We start from the raw sequence: 27,165 nt of genomic DNA on the forward strand, positions 1-27,165 counted from the left end.
ATTTGTAAAAAGTTTTTTGAATAATTTTAATATAAAGATTTTGTGACTTTAATGTATATTATATTTATTATTTAAGTGTATTATTTTTGTATCGATTTTTATTAAAAAACAATCAGGTTGTCGTATAAAAATAATATTGCACCTCTTTTAGAGTAAAAGGTATCTGCAATGTTTTCTTTTGAAATATACAAATATAAAAATATAATTTTATATACAAAAAGTGACATTAATACTCAAAAAACACATGTCAAACGTCATAATCGTTTGAGGTTATTTATAAATTATAAATATAGCCGATGACTTTTTTTTAAGAAATATTTAAAAGTACTAGTAGGTCAATAATATTAATCGTTGTCCCACATATTATTTGATTTATACTTCAATTTGTGTCAGGTATGTTTATTTTCTATGGGATCACCGACCATTCAAAATGGCGGAAGAAATTGATTTTCTATAGCATATTATTCTCTCCACCGTTCACACTAAGTCATTTGTAGTTTAGTGTTATTAGAAGTACAATATGATTTATTTTTGTATTTAAACATTACGATATACATAAGAAATTATATTAAAACATCGGGTAAATGCATTCCACTATCATAACGTGTTCCTTAGTCCTTTGTAATTAATATAACGTAGATAATATGAAGGAAGTGATATTGGCTATTATAACATTTTTCTGTAGTATTTTCTTAGTATTAGCATTTGTGTTATTTTGTAAGTAGCTCTTTGTTAATTAAAGTTACAAGATATTAACAATCTTAATTCGCAAATTGGCATTTTCTTTATTTCAGGCTGGTATATTGTATGGAAGTGTTGTCTGTCTAAATTTCGCTTTGTTCGTGAGCTTATTGGGGGGATGTCGGATACCCCTCCAGCATCAGAAACACGACAACCTAAAGCCAGAAAATCTAGACGTGAATAATAATCTTTATTAGTATTTTATAAATTCAAGCCTATACAAAATGAATATACGTTGCGCTCGTCCAAGCGATCTTATGAACATGCAGCACTGCAACTTGTTGTGTCTGCCAGAAAACTATCAAATGAAATATTACTTCTACCATGGATTGTCCTGGCCTCAGCTTAGCTATGTTGCCGAAGATGAGAAGGGACATATTGTTGGTGAGTTACTCATGCTCTTTTAGCAGGTTTTTTGTTATTTAATATTGAAGCATACACGTAAATATCCATGTTCCATAGGCTATGTATTGGCAAAAATGGAAGAAGATGGTGAAGATAATCGCCATGGGCACATAACATCCTTGGCTGTTAAGAGGTCCCATAGAAGGCTAGGCTTGGCACAAAAACTAATGAATCAAGCCTCTTTGGCTATGGTGGAGTGTTTCCAAGTATGTGATTAATAAACATGTGTATGTTAGGTTCTACTTGTATTTTTTAAAAATTGTATTGTTTTTTACAGGCCAAGTATGTGTCATTGCATGTAAGGAAAAGCAACAGAGCTGCTCTTAATCTGTACACAAATTCCCTTGGTTTTAAAATCTTAGAAATTGAGCCTAAATATTATGCTGATGGGGAAGACGCCTACTCAATGATGAGGGATCTTAGTGCTTTTGCTGCAGACACCCCAGAAGTAACTGAAAACTCCGATGTGAAGTCTGATAATATTGTGGTCTTACCAACAAGAGAATAAAGCAATAAACTGTTTTTACACACTGTTTGTTTTTTTTTTGTTTTAGGATCAGAACATAAGGTTAAAAATGTGATAACATCACTGTCTGATGTGTTTGTAGTATTTTAGATATCTAAATTATCATTAAAAGTTTAAAAAAGTGAATATCTATGAACCAGTTTTGTTTTCTGGCAACATTTTCAATATTTTATTTGAGATTACATTGGTAGTTATAAAAACAACACAATTGTCACCGACTGCTAAAATTTTTTACACTATTCTTATATTCATGTATGTGTTGGATGTGATATCCAGTATTTTTTGATATCATAGATATAATAATATTCACGATTATTTGATCTCAATAATTTTCATCAAAATTGTAGCTAATAAACAATAAAGCAGTATTCAATACAAAGTGTCATAAATACAGGATCCATATTTGGTTCCAGTAAAAATTTTTAGTAAATATGTTTAAAACAATTAGGTAACAAAAATAACTCGCAACCAACTGTAATGAGAGAACCAATTACTTCTCCTTTACAATTACTATTGACATTTTATTTGTGAATTGATATATAAAAAATTCTATGTATATTATATTAAATACAACTCATGTTACAACTAAGGATTAAGAAATACATATATTCTATGTAAAATCTTCACCATCATCATCATCATTGTCTTTATAAAGATGATTGAGTTTCAATTCCACTTTTTTTTCTTCTGTATTTGTTTGATTTTTGATTACCGGTTTCTTGTTTGGCTTCTTGCCTGACACTCCAACTACGTACTCTGGCATGATTATTTTATTACTCTTAAATACAGGTTGTTGTTTTTCCTCTGAATTAAGTTTAATGGTTTTTGATATATTAAAAACAGGCTTTTTAAATACAGCCCCAGTGTCATCTCTAACTTCCATATTTTTATTTTCTTCGCGATCTTCCATTTCACGAATAAATGCGAGAGCTGTTTCTGTGTTTGTTTTGTCAGACATTTGATCTGGGGTTACATCTGACAGTGTGTAATAAACCCATTTTTGTGGATTCTTAATATAATCCGGTTGTGTTTTAGACCGTAAACATTGACGAAGGCTCGCTTCTTGCCTTTTGAATATACTTTCTTTTCTCCGGAACTGTTTCATCTCATGCTTTAATTTTTGATAGGTACGTCTATCAATCTCATTAAAGTTTGTTTCATCTGCATTACTTTTTACAGTGTAACCACACTGTTCTTCAGCATTTTTCAGAGTGTTAAACAAATTCTTTTGCCTTTCGTGAAAGGATGACATTGTGTGTTTTGTTTGGAATTTGTAAACTTCAATAATGTTCTTAATATTCATATGTACATAATTCAGAACTAACTATGAATTATGTTTTTTTTACTTCAAGGACTTGAAACAATACTTCTTTACAATACAAATTACAAATATGTATCAATGTAGTAATGTAAATTTTTTGACAACTCTTAAGTCTTAACATGACAATTGACAGCTAAGATTTGTCAATGTCAAAAATTACTCTTCCATCTTTGAATACTTGACATATTTGTATATAACTTTCAATTTTAACGTTGACTTTGGCAAAATATTATACAATTTCAGTGCGAATGAAGCCATAGTATAAAAAATGATTTGTATTTTAGATTTCTATTTCGCTTTATATCATATATACAATATTAATATGTGATGTTCTCTAGCTACCTTTTAAGATGTTAGTTTCCTTAAAATAAAAATCTTATAATACAATCCTACTCGTAGTATCTCTGAGTTACTCAATCACGAGTAAAATGCTGAAATAGCCCAAATTAATTATGTATGTAACAAAAAATTTCAGAAATTTCTGCCGTAAAATTAAAAAAAAAAATTAAACAAGTGATAAGAGAGAATTAGGTTTTAATATGGTTGAGAAATATATTTTTTATATACAATATGTGCCTATTATATATTGTTTCGAATATCGTATTAGAAAAGCATTTATAACGTTATTTTTAATTTTCCATTACAGTTATCTTTACTTTGTTACCACTATGTGAATAACTTGCTATATAATTGCTATTTAAATTCGTTTCTGAGTGTCTCATAGGATGGAATTTAAGAAATAATTTACAGGATATCTGCTGTCAACTGACAAATTTAAATACATCTGTTATTAAGTATATATGAAACGTTTTACAGATTCTTGTACAATCTGTGAGTATATTCTATTTAATAATTTACATATCAAATTGCTTTTATCATACACCTTTTAAAGACCTATGAATAAATTGAGAGTTGGTTTAGTGAGTAATAAAAAAATTGTAATAGTATACGGCAGAACTATCATATAACGTTTTCGTTACACTTGTTACGATTTAAGTCCATTCATGTCCATTAAGGTGTATGTTGCAGCTTCTTTTTATCTATAGCCAAAGTAGGTTATTGTTTAAAAATATTGTCAGCCATTATCGTCTAGGTAAATGGTAATTGATTACATAGAGCCTAAAGCGGACTAATCCAATAATGCCACAGATAAGATATAGTATTAATTCAATATGTGAACACGGCAAATGAGGTTCTATTATGCCGTAAACCTTTATTAAATGGTATTTTCTGTCGACATTTTATAACACATTGCTTAAACAGCTATGGAGATATAATTTTGATACTCATATTATATATAACATACTGTGTACAGTATACAGTATCATTTCAGGAATAGCTTTCTTATTTTATAAGAGTGTGTTTGTATCAAAACCATTATAATATTGAATTAAGTAAATACCTACGTTTTCCTTCCGGAGTGATAGGAACTATTTGGCGGTCAGTCCAAAACCAATTTAGTCGTAATTTTTTTTATTCAATGTGGTAAATATAGAATGCTAATAAGCAAAAGATTAAAACTTCAAGTACAATGTGTTATTGAGAATGTATTGCGTGAGTCATTTACGACTGACTTGTACAGAATATGAACAGTTGTATTGTTCTCTTAAAAAAACTATTTTATTTGATGTATTACAAAAAATAGCTACTACTGTATGGTTATTCAGATTGATTATTTTGTTTTATTCATTACTTAGTAGCTAGTTACTTATAAATTGGCGCCACTTAAAAGAAATGCTTTCACAGAAATAATATTATTACATTATCTATACATTTTATTAATTAAATGCCTTCAAGGCTTTTCCCTTGACTATTTCACTGGTTCTCGTAACAATAGTCGAATGTACTTACAAAATTTCGTCGTAAACCTCTTTTTAATATAGAGTGCTCTTGACACGAGTCTCAGTATAAGAGGTGTAAAATGCCAAGCATAACACATTGTGTCAGGTTAATTACACTTATGACAAATTAAGGAAAAACCTCAGTGGAAGTATAAACTTTAAGAAACAAAATAGCTGATATTCTCATGGTTAACGTAATAGTAAATTAGTTTCTTATTATCGGCGTCATTTAATAATAATTGAAATTATTTTTTTTATAAGTGTCATAGAATATATGTAGATCAAGGTTAACTAAAAAGATTTATAGTAGAAATCAGAAGTAAATAATAAAACTATTGTTTTTAATCACTTGTTACCACGGCATTCACTTCATCGGAGTATATTTCACTTTAATCATGAATACCATTTTATGCAATTGCCTCATAATTATAAAGTTAGTTATATGTTATTATTCTTCATATATTTTTAAAACAAAACTTTGAACAGATTACGTAAAATATATATATACATATATCTACTTGTTCCAGTATCCCTTCAGGTATAAAAAGGCAGAAAATGAACAATCACTCCCTGCACTTGTCATATCAACACGAAAAAGTATGGCTTAAAAGTTACAAAATTTTTTCTCAAAACAGAAATTTTATTTCTTTATCCGACTTAAACACTTCTTTATTATTAACTTGAATGTAGTTTTTAAGATTTTATGCATCTATACATTTATTATAATAATTAAAAAGGAATTTATTTCCAATGAAATAATATCATAGTATATATAAAAAGCTAGTATATTTTGATTTTTATATATATGAGCTTATTATGAAAAGAAGCAGTCTAAATTACTTATTCAGACTTCGTTTGCAGTCTCGACGTCGTAACTCGCTTTTCCCCTGCAGTCTAGACCAAGATGAAATGAACAATCAATAGTACTTTCATTCTTAATCCCTCTCACGTCCTTGGTTTAGATGTAATATATCATTAATTTAAAAATGTATTTGTAGTAAAATTTAGTAGCATATTGTGTAGAGAAAGTAATTCAAGCAATTACTTTACTGTTTTGATAATCTTTAATTTATTATTCGCGTAACTGAACCTCTCTTAAGTTATGAAAGAATTTTTTTTCATCCTGAAATAGCTATATCAATCACTATTACATAAATTTTACTCTACATGTTTTTGACATTACTGTAAAGTTTTATAAAAATAATATTCAGGAATTCGTCTGGAAACGTATTGTTATAATAATCACAGATTAAAAATAACAGTGGCATTATACAAAATATATTTACTGACATATGCAAACAAAGTTTATGTGGTTGTATGTGAAACATTGTAAGCTAATATAGAAATAGTACATGTTATGATCAGACTGTTTCAAATACTGTTCAGCTTGGTCAATATCCTTAACCTGTAGATAGGTGGACGGCGCATGCGCGGTACGGATTCTTTCAGAGCACTTGCGAAGCTTGGCGAGTCCGAACGCGAAAACAGTTGCTAATATTAGCGCGGGAAAGCGCACTGCGTCGGTGCGGGATTTTCCAGGGCGGGCGGCGCGCGCATATATAACATTAACCAGCACGGACGTTCTGTGCTGGCACAATAACACGGTGTGTCTGTGCTTGTGCTGGTGAGATGTGAGCCTGGTTTTTATCACAGGTAATTGTGGTTGTGCATTTTATTAATTAGTGATATTGATTTTTATATATTAGCTATAAAGTAACCTGTTGAATATATAAAGCAAGTGATGACATTTAATAAATCACCTGAACACACATTTTCGTTTATTTGTTGTATTTAACGTTTTTTCAAGTGTTTCCATTTAGAAAAAAAAAAAACAATTTAAAATGTATTTTTTTTTTATCAAAACACTTTATCGATATGTGGCAATTTATTTTAAATACATTAAAATTCGAATTCGACATAATTCAAGTTGATACATAAAGCGATGCGATTAAAATGGTCCGCAAGTAAAACATTATTTTTTAAATACATGTATTTTTCTCAAACCAGTTTATAGATAAAAACTTAAAAAAAAAATTGATATCTACATATCCATTCCACAATTATTCCTCAAATAACACGCCATTTATTTCATCACTGCTCGAATAATTTATTAAAAATTAATTTGCTTTTTAAATTAGTCACCCTATTAGTAATTTTTATAATATTTGGCACATCGCCAGAGTGCGAGCGAATTGTGGTCGATAAAACGGTTTCCGAGAAATCGAAATACTCTCAGTTTTATTAAGAAGCAAAACAATTATATGCGTTATGTTTTGTAACGAAAATGAGATTTATTAAAAATTGTCATCGATTTATTTGCATTAAATTTAATAATTCTACTTTTTATTAGTTTAAAACAATGACTAGGCATATGAAATCTTATAATTACTTTGTATCGTAATATATTACGATAAATAATATTTTCAGTTTTATTGATACGTTGCGTTTAAATCTAACAGGTAAATAAACTATTAGCATAAGATTATTAATTTGATTATATTATCATTGCCTATGAATAATTTATAACAATATTTACCGTATAATTGTTTTATGTGACGTATTTATTAATAACGATACTTATTATAAATATGGCCGTCATAATGTTGGAGCGTTCGGAAATTTTTCAGTCATGGTAAATTTTGTGATACATTTCCACTGTTATTGGAAATTGATTAATGTTAAGAGTATAATAATGTAGCTCCCCGGTTTACTTGTTCAGTTTAGTTTCTGGTGCTTTAGGAAGCGTTAGTGATATAAGAATAATTAAGCTGCCGTAAACTATACGTAAGTTACTTTAATTTTAAATGAGATTTTTTTCGACGTATCTATGTTAGTGTGTTTGAAATTCAATTATGCAAAACTATCGTTAATGTTTTGTGAAAAAAATTGTATTTAAGAACTATAACGATAATACAATCATACATTAGTATTTTATATTTATCTTCCATATAACTTCACTATGAATTTAATTATTAAAATATATATTGATAACATTGTTATCGTTTAGACAAATGAATTTGAGAGTAAAACGTCAAAGGATGAATGACACATAACGAGTTTGAAAGGCAATATCTCCCCGGGTATCCAATAGCGTGAAACAAGCTAATTATTGGATTAACGACAGCAGGGGTAAATTGCCATATACATTAATTTCCCTTCCATTCATACAATATTTTTAACCCCATTGCGACGTTGGTTTATGATTTTTAAGGCTGTTTGTACTTAACTATTTAGATACCCTTAGTATTTTTAATATCTAGACGAAAAGAAGTTTGTGAGATATCATTAAACCTGTCAAAATTGAAAATAAAATTAAGTTAATTAATAAACAATAATTAATTATATTTAATTTAAATATTAAATGAAATTATTAGATTTTTTTATTACAAAAAAGGTATAACGGTATATTAACATGTTTGTTACTGAACGCATAAATATCTTAACCCTAGTTCAGACTTGCAACGTTTCAATTATTTATAAAGCACATTAAATCTCATATAGTGTTCGCAAAGTTATACGCATGTCCCATACAAGTGTTGTTATTATTTTTTGTTTACTGTTGCATTATACTTTACAACTATATAGATTTGTTGTTTTATTGTTTGTTATTTTATAATTGTTATATATAACTTAAAAAGGGAACGTTTCTTGTTGGTTTTGTATGTTTTATGAGTTTTTAATTTGAGAAATTATATTGAAGTCAAACTGGTACCATGTCGATATGACAGTTAAAATAAATAAGGATCTTTTTAAATTTTCGACATATTGCAATCATATTTAGCTTTAATTCAATATCACTATTACTGTGCACGTCTTTGCACAGATGAAGGCCATATTATAATAAAATAAAAAATAATAATATCACTATAATTTTTTTATGCAATGGATTCACTATTAAGTTACTGGCAACTTAAATCATATTTTATTACTGGCTGTTTAACATAAGTTGCAAAGGATTTGATTAAAAAAAATTACATGTATTAAAGGATTCTGACATTAAAATCATTGTATGCGTGTATCGAATTTGATAGTATTACGTCATGTATGATTCAAAATATCGCTCTAATCTGTAACAACGGTCATCGCTAAGGATTTTGACCTTAGAAGTTGGATCTTTATGGCTTTTTTATATTCCGAATACCAGAACTTAGACGTAAATAACAGATTTATCGAAATAACAAATCATTCGATTCATGATACGAATAGAAAATTTATCGTTGAACGGTCATTATTAAGACAAAGGAAAATAACTTTATGAAACAAAAGTAAAAAATCAATATTATTAAAGTATAGTATGCAAAAAATATTGAACGGATTTGAAAAGAGTTTATATGTATCCAAAGCATATGGCTGTATAAAACAAAAATTTTAAGTCGTCTATGACTCTAATATAACGCGGGAAACTATCGCATTCATTTTATAAGCATACGTTTCATTTTAAGATAATTCAAACGACGACTTAGAATCTTCACAACAAAAAAAAGTGTTTTGTTTGTAAGAACACTAGTTTATTACTTTAGTGTTCTGTAACTATAGAAAGCATAAAAGTTATGAAGATACATCTATCCACACTCTTGACCTAGTTACCTAAATATAGGGCGGCACGCTCTGGCCCAGGCGCCAAGCCTTGCATCGAATATAAAGTCATTATTTGGTTATTTCATATACTCTGCATTTTTATGCAGTAAATTCAGTTATCTTGGCTTGAAAATATTTTAAAATAAAATAAATAAAAGCAGTATATACAAGTTAAATTTTCATGGTAATTTTTTTTGGAACATCGTCTGTAAGTAAGTTTGGCAAGTTACTCGATAACTTTAATGTAATCTCGTGAATTTGACAACTTAATATCATATAAGGTTATATTTTTTTCTAGCGTTCGACCAATAAAGGCTTCAACTAAAAATATACAGAAAATAACACTTAACAAATAAGTTTAATAAATAACCTATTAGCTTCCAATGTCGTATTTCTTTATAAGGAATTCTTACGAAATTTACATAGTGTTGTGACAAATATTTGTAAAGCTGAAAAGATGTGTGTGGTAATTGTTCCTGTCATTGGTGGTTTGTACAGTAACTTGATAAATACATACAAATGTTATACAAAAGTTAGTTAATTGTGAATAATTTGTTATTATCACATTATTTGATATGTCTATTTTTATTACATCTGTATTTTACGATATCGGCAGAATGGGTTTGATCAAAAAAATATATCTGTCAAGAGTATAATTGTAATATATCTGTGTTCTTAAAGGAAGCCACAGATGCATGTTATTTTAAGTTTGTGGTTATGACTAATTATGTTTTGAAATATATTGTATTTTGCACAATATTGCATAAAATATACTTATTTAAAGGAAAACGAGGGATTCTTTTGTACAATGAGTGCATTAATACTCTTGATGTCTTACTGAATGGACGTAAAAAAAGATTTTAAACTTAACAAAATAAACAGATAACTTGAATAAAAGATTTAACTTGGATATTTAATAGATATTCATGAATAGTACCTATTTGAATAATTTATTTATATTTTATAAATCTAAGTTATTTTTTAGGGTAGTATATGCCGATATAGGCTGTCTATAGCATAAAGGACAAGACAACAATTTGTATAATTAATTAAGGAAAAGCGAATTCTTAATATGAACGTACTCAGATCATTTGCTGGAGCATTCATTTCCGCGTGTCGCACAGTTCTATTTCCGATACTCAGCCGCTTCTGATTTAACCTCACAAATAACAACAAAAGCATTTTCACTCTGATGTGTTAGTGATTCATTTATATATCAATATACTATTTTATAAATCTTACGTTAATATTATGGAAACGCGACGTTTAATTTCATTTCAATTCCTTTTTTTTTTTTGTTAAATGTCAAAAATAGTTAGAATAAAATAATGAAAGCAATTCCAATTATTTATATGTTCTATATTTAAAATATTAGTATATTTTTTAATTTATAAGTAAAAACGAATGTATGGACTAAAACTTTTATGGACTCACCTACCCAGAATTCAAATAATCATCTTATAAAATATTTCATTCCGATCCCGAACCGTAATAATCAATGCAATCAATCAAAAACTGCTTTTTGGATTTTGGCCGTAGTGGTAGAGAACTCTGATGTTCACGCGGAGGAAATCGCGGGCAAAAGCTAGTAGACTATAATCATCAGAATGCATTTTTCTATAACAAAGGCTTTACTACTTGGACCATAAACACATTACGTAGAAAAATTAAGACATATTTATTATAAATATCGATAAAATAAACTATTGCTGCTTAAAAAACACATCATTGTATGTTTAGTCGTTTTATTAGTTGAACAATTCTCCTTAAATTAATCAAATAATATAATGTCGTATTATATTCAGTATGTATGTGTCATTTTTATGAACAAATCCTCTGTTAATTAACATAGTTTGTTTTATTTTACGTTCTCGGTCGGCAGGGTTTGTTGTTAACAATGAACAACCGCAGTCACGGAATAGCGCCAATTGTTACAGACGATACAATATCAAGCTTGTTCAGTCAAGTTTGAGCTCATTTCTCGAAATAATTTTATTGAAATCACTTATACAGGGTGGAATAAAATGATTTGAAGTACTAAATATGATTTTTTGATAATAACATAACATTATTGTTATTAATCTTTTATTCATAGGTGTTATGTATTTTTTTCTTAGTCGTTATTTAGTATGAGGTAATTAAGAAGTGACCGCCTTGATTTGAACGAGGTTGCATCGTATTGCTTAACCCGGGATACACGCATCGTGAGTTTTATTCTGTCCATGATTAACATCTCTTTTAATGAATCTTTGTTTAATATAAATTCGTACTATTTTACATATTTAAACTGCAAATACTCTGGAGATCGATATTAAAAATAATAAAATATTTATTGCGGTATCCCACCATTAAACGTTTGTCAGTGCAATATTACGTATTCAACAAAGTAGAAAAAAATATTAAAAGCAAATAACTCCAACAGAGATTTATATTAAGAAAACAAAAATGGGAAAAATGTTTATAATCAAATTATGATACTAATTTAGTGATCCATTGGTAATGAGGAAGCTATAAAAATCTGTTTGTGATACGACCTTGGCCGAGTTTTAGATTGGTAAAAAAAAATTACAGGTCACAAAGACATATAATAATTTATGAATGAATTTACGTTTTGTAGTTTTAAAATATTTTATTCCTTGGTCTTGTAGGTTGTAACAATAATAAGTTACACAAAGTTCTCGTCTTAGCAGAACTTTTGGCCAAACTAAATTATAAAGAGACTTTGTTAAAACTCACAATAAAAGATAGGATTACTTCGATTACTTTATATAATAAAAAAATAAAAGACCGCCACGAAATACGATTACTACGACCATGTATTTATAAATTTAAAAGGCACATATAACGTTACAGCTATAAGAGCTGCGTGCAATTTCGTAAGCTCGCTGAGATTCGTTCTTTAAATATAGGGTAATTTCAGACAAGCTATGCGAATGTATGTAGGTCGGCAGGAGCCATCAGATTGTAGTGTCGCATTTCGAAACGAATTCTCTTATAGACTATAAATATATTGCAACATTTAATGAATTGGTACTTCAGATTTATGCTAACCACCTTAATAGCCGTATATAATAAATAATAAATATCTCATATAATGAGAAAGATTAAAAGATTGTTTCACGGACAGAGGATATAAATTAAAATTAAATAATTAAGAGATTATTTTGGATCCGGAAATGTTTCTGCATAATATATCTGTTAACAGATAATAAAAAGATTGTCTAATATAAAAGATTGTCTATATATATATTATTTTAAATAACTTCCTATATGTTTATATTTCACATATTACTCAGTAGTTTATTTTTTGATTTTAATAATATTATGACAACTAAATGAACGGAATGCATAAAGAATTTACTTGATAACTATAAGGAAGCGCCATCTATATGTGTCTCGTGACTTCACACAAACACAATTCTTACGTCCTGACTGAAAGTTGAAAGTATATCAGGACTACTTATAGCCTATATATTATTCTGATGTCTGAGCTACATTTAAAAGTTTTATCTTAATAAATTAACTAATTTTCCATGAAAGAGCAACGAACAAAAACGAAAATTTTTATATTTCTGTTAAAGAAATGTTATATTATATATAACAGCGTACGTTGCAATTATCGCTCTCTTTAGAGGGCCTTTTTGTTTGTACCTTAAGAAAATAACCAAAATAAAAAAAATATAGATTACCTACGGTTTTTGGAGAACAAATGCTTGAGTAAATACCTGTATTTTGATATTGGAATTCCTAACCAAAAGGGAGATACTTGAGACCAAAGACAATACGACAAAACGCCAATTTCATATTAAGAATATTTGTTAAAATCAGGGAATTTATATATTCATATTATATTTAAATCGTCGTTAACCCTTGCTGTGATTAGGAACGGTTAAATTTATTTAGTGTATAGATACGTGTCACGCTTTTATAAATCCATCCTCTTGCCGCTCGCGTACAAAGTTAGTTCTTACAGAGCGAGTGTGTTTGTGAGTTCTGCGAATAATTTTGTTGATGCCTACAGAGATTGTTATGTGACGCATCGATGATCAAAGTAAGCAATGCCTGACGTGAAACGCACTTTGGAATTCTTTGATATAAAAACCTAAATTTAGTTCAATCGAGACAAATTGACGTTGAGTTTAATTTAATTTTATTCTTACATATCATATATTGATATTTGTTAGGTAAATATACATATTTTTAGGCAAGTATAAATAGTCCATGAAATACTACAAAGATTGAAATTTTTAACCAAACTATAATTATATACGATCTTATTATTTATAAGTGAATTATATATAAAACGTGACCACGGAAGTTATTATAACTTTAAAAGGTTTGTGTATAGACTGTTTACAGACGTATTACTCCCCTTGAGTATCTGTTTAACACTTACAATAGTAAGAACACAGAGGTTATAATTATACTTTATATGGCACTGATATCCTTACCGAGGTAAAAAGGGTGCTAAGAAAACTCATTAGCAGCAATATGCACTGTAATTGTTACGCGCGTTTCGACTCGTCAAACACATTTAATGTATGCTATATATTCTGTTTCAGGGTTAACGAACATTCACAATGACGATCGTAACTAATCCAGCCTGCACCGACATCTGCCTTGAAAGTCAGATCTCTCAAGCGTCTACTTCTGGTGTCCAAGCGATCAGCACTCATGAGTACGGGCAATATGGCGAGCTGCGAATAGATGAGAACGCCCGGTTATACGATAACGAGAAGCAAAGCGACATAGTATTTGTCGCTGGAATCAATGGAGACACGTTCCGGTTTCCGGGTCATCGGCGCGTCCTTGCTGCAACCAGTCCTGTCTTCGCTGCGTTACTTTCCACAAAAGCGGACGTTATTGTCGTAGATTATATCGACAGACGAGGCTTCGAACAGCTCCTTCGTTACCACTATTGCGAACCCACACAGTTGACCTCTGTGTTTACTGCCAGAGCCACTCTTAATGCCGCCTATAAATTTCTGTGCCCGCAACTTGCAGAGCGCTGTGCAAAACGGCTGGATGAAATGTTAGACGCTGAGGTCGCGCTTGAGATATTGCGTGATTTAAGATATTTATGCGCGAGGCTACCTGGAGCTGCTTCGGCGCCTCCTTTACCAGCGTTGGAAAATGACGCCGCTGCAAGGACTCTTTCACATTGCGCTATGTGGTGCGATTCTTTAGCTCATAACGCCCTGCTTGTCATCGACGACAATGCTGACGCGGCTCTCACTCATGAAAAGCTTGAAGACCTGACATACGAAGATCTTGTGCTGATAGTGAAACGAGACACTCTACGTGTCTCCAGTGAGCTAGTTTTAGCGGAGGCGCTATCTCGCTGGAGTATTGCAGCTTGCAAACGCACCAAGAGGGAGCTCACCCCGAGCAATAAACGTGCCGCGCTCGGGGAACTAGCCTACTGCCCGCGTTATCTTTTACTTGCTGGTGAAGAATTGGATAGAGCTTTAGCTCTGGAACTTTTGGAACCAATCGAGCGGGCTTTGGTACTAGCTCGAGCAAGGAAACTTTCAGCCCCCGTACCTGTAGGAGCGGAGCAGGAGGCGATGTTACGTCGTTGGGCGCATCCGCGACCCTCCGAACCCGCAGCGGCACCCGTCTGCTTGAGTCCAAGATCCGAGCCGACCGAAGAGCCCAAACCCAGCAAACTCTGCGGACGACGACCAAAAAAACTGAAGCAACCGTGTTTCGAACCCGAAGACAGTCGGAGAACGTCCAAGAGCAATTGCTGCTCCGACTGCTTCCACGGTCTCATTCATGCTTTCGTCTGTCTATTCGACTAATTAGTGTATCAGAATCTTCGATGTTATATGTGATAATTAAGATATGTAATATTGCATTTATTAAATAATGTAAAAAAAAACAAAGTTTTATGTTCTATATGTGGTAATAGAGAATGTGGCAAAGATTTTAAATGAATTTAGTATTACGTATAGAATCCACAGTGAGTACTGTGACATGACACTACGAAATGTATGTGGCATGTTTAAAATGCATTAAGTAGCTTTAATTTTTAATATTTCGTCGCAGCTCAGCTGTTTATTATTCAGTGTTTATTAAATATTAATCATTAATTTTAGGCCCGAAATCTATAGTAAATTCCAAATTATAATAAATTTAATGAGCAAATCATTTAAATTGGCGCACAAAGTGTTTAGATGTTATATATAAGTTTCGCTAGAAAATTCTGTTGCAAGATAAAATTAATTAAATCTATTTCGTTGCTAATAGCTATTAGATATCAATGGGTACGTGTTTTATGTTAAGACTCTGTGTATATCAAATCATTGATTGTCTATGTTAATGTGGTTTCACCGCAGTTATTAGCATTTAAATTAGTTCAAATATTTATTAAGTATGAAAAATCGTAGGAGTATTGTTGTGGTACTGTATTCTATACTAGTCTTAATTTAAGTACACATTTGTATCGTTGTTTGTGTTACATATCTGTGGATATAATTTAATTGTTCATAGAACAATACAGCACAGCCTCTACTGAGCCAGCTCGTAATCACCACATTTATTTGTTCAGCTTATTCCAACAGCTTCTTAGACTGTGCCATATAAGTAAGATTATTTTCTATTATAAATATTGTACAGTCCGATAGTTTTAATACGTAGGGTCCCGATTAAAAACTCTTTGTAAAGATATAATAAATGTATTTTCATAAAAATGTTCATAACTTAAACTTAATACTGTACCGTACTGATGTTTCTAAATGTATTAATTATTTATATTTATACATTGTATTTGCGACAGCGAGTATTACATTTTTATAACCTACTAAGTAGTTTGAGGTTATGTATTCAGTAACCTTCATTTATTCCACTCATTACCCTCATTTTATGGAATTCGTGTGTCGTTTTTAACGGTTCTATGAAATTTAAATGATTCAATATATGTCATCTATCGTTTATTGTAGATGTATCGATGTTATCTTCGAACCGCATTTATGTAAATTGAAATCTGATATCAAATAAAAGAATTGTTCATTTATGTGAATCTGTCTTGTTTTTTTTTTTTTTTTTCTTATTCTTTGTTAAACGAATGCAAAAACTCTTTGGTGAATGGTCATAGGTGTATGTTTATTTTTTATTATGAATTCTACAACTTATTAAACATAAGTCCTAGCAGAGATAAAATGGACTAATAATTATATTCTACGTCTATTTCAAAAGAAAATTGATGATATAATTAGGCAAAGTGTTTATTAAAATTTGTTATGAGTGAATTAATATTATATTTTCATTTGAGCATATATTTCAATTCGTCAATGTACTGGACTCGACGATTGTATTGAAAATTGGTCGCGTCTTAGAATAAGAACTCTTACGAGATTGCAGGCTGCAGTTCTCACTTATTCCAACTTGTTTCTCCATCAGGTCCACTTTTTCAGTCATTTCCATCAGCTGATTCTCCACCAGCTGCAGGTTTTTTCTCATTTCAATAATAGAATTCTGGACGTCAACCATCGAATTGATTTTGGCATCGACTTTATCAAATCTCTCCTGTATTGATCTCCTCGCGTCTTGTGATTTAATAACCTCGTTTAATATCCTCGAAGATATTTCGTTTTTTAAATCTTTGAATTTTCTATCGAACGTGGATTCTTCCTTGCTGTGCCTCCGTTTCCTCTCGCCGGTGTTCGTTGACAGCGTCCGATATTTGTATCCAGCACTGCGAGATGTGTAACAGCTCTTATGAAAATTCATATTAGAAACGTCTACATATATTCCATGTTGCTATAAGACGAATGTTATCCAGATCATTAGGAGTTTTGTTCTGTAAATAATATTAAAATCCTCACAAATATGTGTTATAAATTATGTCATATTGGACATTGATAAGATAGAGTATTGACAGTTGCGTTCAGTTGCTTTATTATATTATGCTCATTGCAACATATAAAACCTTTTTGTTTAGGGTATTAGTATTAATATATTGTATATAGGCAGTACCTTTTTATTAAATAATTAATGTAAGCGCCATCTCACGCTGCTTTGAAAGACTATTTGCTTAATAAGTGTATTATTAACGTTAACGTTATAACTCCAGTTCCTAAATGTAGATGGCGGATGAAAAAACGTTCGGTAACGGATTATTTTTTAACAAGAGCTTAAAATCTGAAGAAATGTTACTTTGCTCGTGGACTATTTAACTTGTTTTATATTTTAGTCACTAAGCATGACAGTTTAATATTTTAATGCTAAAATGATGCATCTTTTATTTTTTTGTATGAAATAGATGTTCTTGAATTCCTTGTTTCAGGTCTTATGCAACTACAATATATTTTAGTACTAATAATAGTAAAAAAAAATTGATTTTTTTTTTTTTTTTATCCATTGAAAATTAATACGTTTCTTGTGGAAATTACTGTACTTAGAATGAATTTATTCTTAGTTTAAGTAGAAAAAAATTGAATATAAAAAATAGTACAATATAGAAACATTATCTATTTAATAGCACAAAACCTTAATACCGTGAAACAATGGGTAGCGGCTCATTTAACTGCATTTAAAAGATCTTTAGATATTGTCAAGAAAAAGCAAGCTTATGTTACACTTGTAGTAGAGTAGGGATTACGTGCGACACAAAAGATCGATTCAGAAGACCACTCGAAATACAAAAGAGAAACTTATAAACAATAATTCAGGTTGTATTTCTACGCACAATACGTTACATTTTTTTTTTATCTATTCTGTGGAAGTGACAAAGGACGAACAGGTTGGGTTTTGTATTGTCCGAAAATAAATTTATATTTGATGAAGTGCCAAAGTCGATCTCGGTCCTTTGACGTTTATTTTTTTTTTAATACAATCTGGTCGAAACGTGACAATCGAAGATTTGCACACATGGTTCCAATATGTCCCATTGTGCTTTGTGAACCACGCCTAATGATTTTACTGTGAGAATACTGTTGCATGAAACATTATTATAGTAAATTAATTTCGTATGACCTACTAATATTATGTGTACGAAATTAAGGGAGTGCGTTTTATCTGTTTGCTACTGAGTCATAACAGCAATTGAACGATATGGATGGAATTTAATATTTTGTGTCCGAGAAGCAGATAGATAACTTTAGTCTTAATCGTTGAGAAGGAAGAAATCTATATTAAAATTTACATGTGATTGACGGAAAAAAAATTTTTAGTGGCAAAAATTTAAAAACATTCAATCTCCTTGAGGTATTGCTGAAATTAATTTTGGATATTTGTAGTTATATAAAAAAATAATTTAAACACAGATAAAAAATCTATCAAAAATATATCTATCTATACTTATTTAATTATTAAATTTCAATCATATATCTATCTATATACTTTCATACAAAATGAAGGTAAACTAATTTTAATTATACCTATATGGGGTAAATGTTCGCCCCCAAGCGAGCAGTCACTGACAATAGCTGATTGTTCCTACATCAGGCCACAGGTAGGTAATCTCTGAAAGTAAGCGCCGGTGTGAGTTATCTACGGGCACTTAAAAATACAATAGAGTGTCATACACCAATACTTTTTCTTGCTTAGCGCCATACCGTAGCTATTGATATATTTTTTTCTAACGTAATTTCGTAGTAACACCGCCAGAACAGGTTCGGAGTCGCCAAACTTGAATTCAGGTACACATTTTTTTGTTTGGAAAAAAAATGGTAAGGCTTCCCCAAATACAAATTTTTGAAGAGCCATTATAGAAGTGGGTGCTAAATCAAATATAATATAGACGAAGATAAGCATTTCAGTTTTTGTTGTGTGGGTAGAATAGAAAAAATAAGTCACAAAGAAGGACCTAAAATTATATTAACAAAATTGCAAACTATATACTAATATGGAACGAGCCTAAAGCTAAAATATAAAACTGGTTGCATATTTAAGTCCTAGAAAAAAAAACTTAGTAATCGTCATAAAAAAAAATACAAAAAGAAATAGTTTCAATGGAATTTTAAACAGTAATCGGACACGTAGGTTTGGCTACTTCACGGTAAAGTTACTACGCATTCCTACGGGTAATTTGATAGCGATAATGTGAAAAAAGTTGAATAATATTGATGGCCCGCCACGGGACTGGCATCATCTTTTTGTTATGCTTGTTCCGTGATCGGTTTTATCAGTCTCGTGTGCTCGTAAAAGTAACCTTTTTTATTTTTATTGCCCCTACATTGTCCGTCAGTCGACCCAAGATTAAACCGATACAAGTAATGTAGAAGCGATTCTAACTTCTGGATTATTTTTAACGACACAAATAAATATAGGTTCTGTAGTTGAACATTAAGTAGGTATCCATAAACGATAGTAAAATCGTCTCGACTCCACTTAGTAATTTTAGTATCTATAGACTTTTTGGCATCTCTTACATAAAAATGTTCAGTGTGTAATATTTTAGCTTTTAACAAAAACGTCAATTAATAAATTATTTTTAAATTTTCTTTCTTAAACATAAATATTGCCTTTCGCATTCCACTAGTTAAGAACGAAGTGAAATATTTTTAGTTCGACAAAGTTTAAACCTTGTAAGGCATATAATTTAATAAATTTAAGTTCTTTGGTGTTAGGTAATCGATAGCCATCGAAAAATGTTTAAGTCTCAGCGGCGCCTCTGCCATTACATAAGGCGATACTTAAATCCGTTTGTATACATCATTTCGATGAAAAGGTACGACCGTCTCGAGATAAATAAAAGTACACGTGAGACTTGTATCTTTGTGTCTAAAAGCATAGCCAAGATTGAAAGCTTTTCCTAAAAAACAAAACAGGAACATTTCTGGAATCCGAGTTCGAGTTGTGTGCGACTATGCGAGTGATGTTTAAGTTGCGCAGGCGCGGTGTAAGAGCGGACGGTAATTCCGGCCCTAAAAGCTCTAATTGGTTGTTTTTCTATGGACGGAGGACGGACGAGCGAGCAAAAAGTGGAGCCGTCGCGGAATGTGCCCGGTTGAATAACCAGCCGTCTGTGCCAACATCATTAACTATATATAAACAAAGAGCTTGGGTTGCGTAAAAATACGCTATGCCCAGCGTGCCACTGTCGTGATTTATTTTCCGTGCCACTGTGAGCACTTTCAATCTGGGAGTGAACTTATTTACGTTGCGGGGCGTTATATTTTTTTTTTCTCAGATTATCCGAGCTGAGCCAAGAATGTCGAAATCATTCAGGCCAGTAAGTGGGCAGAAGAATTCGCCATTCATGTTGATGATGCTATCGAATAAAAAAAAAATACATAATTTTTGGATGTAACGATTTTTATCTAGTGGAATTAATCTATAAATAATTCATAAATTTAAATCTTATGCCACTTGAAGTGTAAAAACATATATTCGCAATAAATATAACAGGTAAACTATATTCATTCGAATCAATTAAAAACCAGCCTTTTTTTCCATATAAATAAAATTATATCAAAGACGGTAATATCGTCTAGACGTCGGTAAGTAATAATTTTAATTTATTATAATGAATAAATAAATTATTGAGTCGAACCGTTGTACGGCGAAGTATAGCAGAGCTGAAACAATTAATATTCAAATAAGAGCGTTAGACACGTGACAAGTTGATTATTATGCATCTCGTCAAAGATATATTTGCATGTAGTTAGTAAAATATTTATATAAAATAACAGGAGAGCACGATAAACATGAAATATTTATAGAATGAAAGTCAAAAATAATGCAACGTCATAAATCTTAGCCGCAAGGAAGTCACGGTAATACACGAAATAACTTCAGCGTGCCAAAAATTGCAACATATTTGCACAACATCCACTCGAACCTTTGTGTTTACGTTTTGAGAGATTTAAACGTTGATATTCTGCATGTGTTAGACGTGTTTTATTTTAGTCTAATTCTGTAAACATCGTTTTATCCTCATTCACATATCACAGAGCGGTTTTGTAAATGATTCATATTTGTGAAGCAAACATTCAAGATAATACTGAGCTTTGTAAAATGTCTCAAAGTTATGTTTACTATATATATTGTATGTCATTATATTTATACATTGATTATTATTTGAATGTGAGTTGTTTCAATATTATTCGCTGGAGTGTATCCATGATTCCACGCCCATGAAGCATAAAAAACTCTTGTCCCATATCTTAGATTTTTAACCAACTTTTTTTTATCAATGGAATTAACCACTACAATTACCTTGTTTTATTCTGAAAAAAAAAAACAGTTCAGTTCAGAAACAGTCAAGTGGTATCGATTTGGACAGTATTTTTAGTTTCACCTACTTTATGTAAAAAATAACATTGCATATTAATATCAAAATATTATTGCAATAAACAATAGAGACGTCACATACGCTTTGACGTTTTGATAATAACCATTTAAGGTCAACTGAGATGAAACAAACATAATTTTGAAATGTAGAATCGTCTTTTCCCTAATCCTAGCTATATTCTCTTTTACAAGTACATGACGCATGTCAGTTTATAGTATGAAATTTTGGGGCTAAACATGAACCGTAAGTGTTAATTCTGTTCATATCAAGATATTTTTAATAATGACGTCATTGCTCAGCTTCCTAATAATTGTTCAAGTGTCGTGGTCAGTATCGATATATTATAGCTTACTCTTCACTCCTCCAGTGTTATATAATATACTATGACAAAAATAAGAAATAATTATGCCTCAGCAAGGATATAACCAGTACCGTCATACACAATGAATAATAACAATACTTTCTTGGCCAATCTACCAAACGTTATCTCATTACCTTCATTATGAATGACTTAAATGTATTAATTTATATATTGATTAAAAAAACAAGTGCATTTTTCATTAAAATTTTTCATGACTTATTGTTATATTTACGAATATGTGCAACGTTTTAATTGGCAACGATTTTATGCTAGAAAATTATGTTATGTTGTTCCGATACGATATTATATTTATAGTTTGTAATGTAACAATTTAAATATCTGGCATGGCTCCACATAGCCATAACAATGGTTTGTGTAATAAAGAACGTAGTTCGTAGTACGCGTCGCTATTATGGCCCCGGGGAGCTGCGCGGGCGCAGCCGTGCTCAGGTCATTATCCTGACACGGACAGATTAAACAGGCGACTGCTGCACGATCTCACACTTTACATTGCATTGACGCTTTTACACAACGGTCTATTTATAAGACATTTGAGACGCTTCAATGTATATCGAATAGGAAATACTTTCTAAGACTGCAGAGGCGGATATTTGGTCAGCCGTACCAACTGGCGAGTATAGTAAAATTGTAGTAAAGTACTCGCTTTTGTGTTTGTGAGTGCGTTCGTCGAACGCTTGCGTTAAACGCTTTGTGCTGCTTGTAGGAGTCTCAGTGTTAGAGGTGAGTGTTCATGTTTCAATTATAGTACTTTGTTCAACAGATAACTAAATTTTATATATTAATTCTACCCGAATAGCGCGAGCATGTCATCAGTTTGTATTGAATTTTTGTTGAGTGAATATAGTGTTACGGGCTGTTTTATTTTAAAGATATTATAAGCATTATATATTTAATATACTTTTGCTTATTAAATAGAGAAATTAATTTCATTCGTTTATTTAATGATATAAAACAAATGAAAGCTGAAAGTATTATTTATTCTATTACAATATTAAACAGAGTTGGTAGATTTAAGCTTGATTGTAATTAATTGCGAGGCTCAAGGTTGTTGGGGTCGACGTCCTTGTCTCTACACAAACGCAGCAACTGTACCTAACCATGCTCTAGTGTTGTGAAACTCGATGTCGATAAGATTCTGTTACCATAGTTGTCGATAAATATCTAATTACAACGTTAACGTCATTAATGCAATTCGCTAAACCGCTTGTTTGTACTCAAACGTTTTGTTGTAATTATAGACATTGAAATGTGATAATAATAATTTATATCCAATATTAAAAGTTACGGGTATTATTCATAAATCTTAAAAAAATATTATATCAAAATTCATGTGTATAACGATAGGAGAAATGTTAGTATTTTTGGTATATACATTAATCGATGTTCTGTGATCACTACAGCTTCTGCGCTACGCGATCTGTTCGCCCGCGCAGCCTCGTGATAATTGACTAATTGTCGACAATCATTTGTTTTGTGACTTAGCAGAGTATTTAATAAATATAGCTAACATTTCGCACTTGCATCTATTTTAAGACTCAGCACGCACTGCCCCACATTGATGCTATTATTACACAGCTAACAAGCGGTTATTAAGGGTCCAGATAGATGGGAAACTTTTAACATGCTTTATCTCTTATATATATTATTGGGTTATTTATATTGAGAAATTTATCATCCATTAACATTAAATATTTAATAAGGAATAATAATATAATTGTTAATGGAGATGTTTTTTATAACATCTGATTATAAGCAATTGTTCAGTACATTTCAAAGTGAAGAAGATGTACGTAAGAAATTTTTAAATGATTAGTAAGAATGTATTGAATGTATTTAGGCACAATTGTATATAAAATATTTCGTAACTCTATGTATAAATATATATAATATTGCAGATCACGAAGTGTATTAGAATAAAATAAAGTCTTTATTCGAGTTAGCTTGTCATTTCTTTTCGTTAAAATCATTGTAATGGCTCTATGATCATATACGAAATTTTGTTTATAAATTAAAGAGAGATTTTAATTATGATCTTAAAAGTTTCGCTTTCATATACTTTGAATGATATAACCTTAGCGATATGCATAACAAAATATGTTATTTTATTGTAAGAAATTTTTAAACGACTTAAGTCATTATCCGTGTCCAACTAGACTTGACTTGGGAAACCTTAAGGTACCTGTTGGTTGGTGAACTTTAATTTCGTTCCTTGTATAAAACCTCTTGAAATTTAATACATTTATATTCTGGCATTATACCGAATCTCTGGAATCCTGAATCGAGATCTTTAACAATTTGTAATTTTTCACCGGGATATGAGAGAATACACACACATTACACAACACTTGAAAATTGTTATGCTAAATGGAAATCACAAGTAATAACAGGAAAATGTAAAAAAGTATAAAGTACATTTAAATTTTTTCAGTACTATTGTAATGCGAAGTATTATTTCTACATTTACGATATTTGTTCTCTTTATTTTGAGAAGTTATAGGAAATAATTAAAATTATTCCTGTTCCTTCCGTTCCTGTTAAAATCATTTCTGTTTTTAGGGGATTTGTGAGAGACGAAGAGGTATAGGAAATTAAGAAAACGAATATTATAAGTTTAACTTTGTAGGTAGTTCTGTATTCTTCATTAAATGATCCTCTTTTACCTCTTTGAGTACGGGCTCTGATCAAGCTATCAAACGAGCGAAAGCTGCTCAATTAATTAATTATAACATTACAGTTATAATATAATGTACCTAAAATTTAAAACTCGATCGGTCAAGTACACTTGCTAAAATTCTCACGCGTTTCGTGAGTACAGGTTGCGTGAGTAGATGTCGGGCTTCAACCCCTCTCATGGGAATTTTTCATCGAATTACCTTTTAAATTAACGTGGCACCGTTAGTTTATGAAGCAACTTTTTTATATTATACTGTTAATCTACAGAACTGTATGTGTATTGAACGTAAATAAGTATATCGAATTTTAACTTATTCTTCATAAGATAAATATATTTTTTGTATTGCAGTCCCATTCCATACCGTCAAAACAATCCCGCACGAGCTACGTTTGCTTTATATAGACAAAATTGACAACAAAAATTCATACGGGTTTTCTCTCCCGCTCCATATAAAACTATCGTATATCCGTAGATGAACGTGTACCTATTTATCAGTATGTAATGGAACAAGCGAAGAATTACAGACGACAAAAAGAGGGCCACAAACGCCGGCGGCATTCTGAGTTGCTTTTATTACGTCTCTAAGAGCGTGATGCCTTTTCTTTTTAATTTCAATGAAAAATCATACGCACCGGTTCAAAAAAATATACATTCCGTATCCCTGTTAAAAAACATTGTTCCCAGAAAATAAGAGGATGGAATGTCGTTTCACAAACCTGATACAGAGACCCGCTGGTGTCGTGATGGACCAATTAACGGACGAAAATAATATAATATAGCCACTAAAGTCGTCAAATAAAAATCATTTTAACAAGCATTATATTTAGCTCTCGTTATCAAAGCAATATTTAAACCTACCAGTCGGTTCATAAACATGCCATCACATACAAATCTAGACAGACGAATACATATTGAATAGTCATATGTAATCATGCATATAATAGATTCTCCATAAATTAGTATTGTTATGCGTTTGTATTCCAACTAATTATTATTTTCGATAATCGTATTCGGCTTATTGTTTACAGTGGAATGCGTTCCGCGGCGGTCAGCGGGCTTCCCACGGACCCCTTTTTATACTTGTTACTTTATCCGCCTCCTTGTACCCATCGATAAATATCTCGCCAGAGTTCAGAGGTTGAATCTGTCGAGAACCTTGTACACGTCCGTTCAATGAAACAACGAACTCCATAAAAACGGCCTCACAGCAAATACCAGTTATGTAATGACATGAAATCAATCACGACGAATATGGTACATAACTGAGCTGAGGAAAAAAGTAATGGCCTCCGATAATTCATATCGTGTACGCTGAGCTTTACATTGAATGCTTTCCAATGGCACAAACAATCGCGATTGAGTGTACGCATAGCATGCCTTTTTCAAATATTTCTTTTTCTCATTTCGCCGTTTCCTTTCCTGGCTTAGTGCCACATGTTTTATTGATGGCCGGTTCATTGATATTACTGGCTCGTTCAGTCGGTGGGTGAGTGGCCACTTATGTGAGCCATAAAAGGCCTAGCCTTGGCCATATGGGTAACTCGTCCCACCGAGAATGCAATCATGCGCGAGCGCATATCGCCTTCATCGTTGCAGTTACAAAACAAAGTGACGGCCGAATCTGTAAGGGAATGAATAAATAATAGGCGAGCGCTGTTGTTTGTTTTCTTTCATTGCAAATACAATGTTTATTTCATACATACGCGATGGTACAGGAAATGTTGTGTACTTTTTCACAAATATATATCTTTGATCAATTACGTTGGACGTAATCTTCATTTGTATACACTAAAAAAAAAACTTTAATCAGTCATTTAAAAAAACTTTTATTATACATATACGAAACTAGTATCGGATTTACTCGGTTATTTAAAAAAAAAACGTTTTTATTAAACTGCTGCAAAGTAAGAAACGAGACACGTGGTCTCATAATAGATAGTTAATAAAACAAAAACAGTGTCATTTTAAGTGTATAAATTGTTGACTTTCGCGGCAACATCGTAACGCAAGCATATTACATATACTACAGTTTACAACTACTCTAGAAGTGCACACGTGTCGCTCAGCTGAGAGCCGGCCGCGCAGCCGCGGGGTGAACTTTACCCCCGCTTCCCAATAGAGATGAAAACATATCGATATTTCGTTTCATTTTGTTTTTCGTATACGTCTCCACCTATATAAAAAAATATAATATTTTATATCATTATTTGATAAATATCATATTATAATTAACAATTTGTTTATACTCAAACGATAAATAGATAAAAAAAAAATACTACTGATTGTAAATACAATTTGAATGCATAGATGGTAATGTTGCTGTTATTTTAATTTTATATTTATAGTATTAATTTCATGGTTTGTATCACGATAGCTTGCTACAGTCATCCCTATTGACGCACGTGTCTTGCGGCCAAGGCTGCATCACGAAAGCTCCGTGTATTACGCCCACACTT

At 31.2% G+C, this 27,165-nt stretch overlaps 4 protein-coding genes across 5 annotated transcripts; 2 read left to right on the forward strand and 2 right to left on the reverse strand.

Annotated features, from left to right (window-relative positions):
* Positions 1–794: 794 nt before the first annotated feature.
* Positions 795–3,108, reverse strand: LOC116772695 (uncharacterized). The gene has a single exon (XM_032664962.2). The coding sequence runs from the start codon at positions 2,973–2,975 to the stop codon at positions 2,283–2,285; it is 693 nt and encodes a 230-aa protein (XP_032520853.2). The 5' UTR covers positions 2,976–3,108; the 3' UTR covers positions 795–2,282.
* Positions 966–1,677, forward strand: LOC116772627 (N-alpha-acetyltransferase 11). The gene is made up of 3 exons (XM_032664862.2): positions 966–1,125; positions 1,204–1,352; positions 1,424–1,677. The coding sequence occupies exons 1-3, from the start codon at positions 966–968 to the stop codon at positions 1,652–1,654; spliced, it is 540 nt and encodes a 179-aa protein (XP_032520753.1). The 3' UTR covers positions 1,655–1,677.
* A 3,168-nt stretch (positions 3,109–6,276) lies between the features above and the next one.
* Positions 6,277–16,436, forward strand: LOC116772469 (BTB/POZ domain-containing protein 6). Of its 2 annotated transcripts, none has more exons than XM_032664671.2 (2): positions 6,277–6,487; positions 13,975–16,436. In XM_032664671.2, the coding sequence occupies exon 2, from the start codon at positions 13,993–13,995 to the stop codon at positions 15,214–15,216; it is 1,224 nt and encodes a 407-aa protein (XP_032520562.2). In that variant the 5' UTR covers positions 6,277–6,487; positions 13,975–13,992; the 3' UTR covers positions 15,217–16,436. The 2 variants fall into 2 exon arrangements, with proteins under 2 accessions (XP_032520562.2, XP_061378326.1); XM_061522342.1 differs by lacking the exon at positions 6,277–6,487 and adding an exon at positions 7,527–7,618.
* Positions 16,437–16,625: 189 nt separating this feature from the next.
* Positions 16,626–17,308, reverse strand: LOC133319120 (uncharacterized). Its single transcript, XM_061522343.1, has one exon. It carries the CDS (start codon positions 17,144–17,146, stop codon positions 16,697–16,699), a length of 450 nt encoding a protein of 149 aa, XP_061378327.1. The 5' UTR covers positions 17,147–17,308; the 3' UTR covers positions 16,626–16,696.
* Positions 17,309–27,165: the final 9,857 nt, after the last annotated feature.

Source organism: Danaus plexippus, chromosome 12, assembly GCF_018135715.1.
Source record: "Danaus plexippus chromosome 12, MEX_DaPlex, whole genome shotgun sequence".
In the NCBI taxonomy this organism is placed as follows: Eukaryota; Metazoa; Arthropoda; class Insecta; order Lepidoptera; family Nymphalidae; genus Danaus; species Danaus plexippus.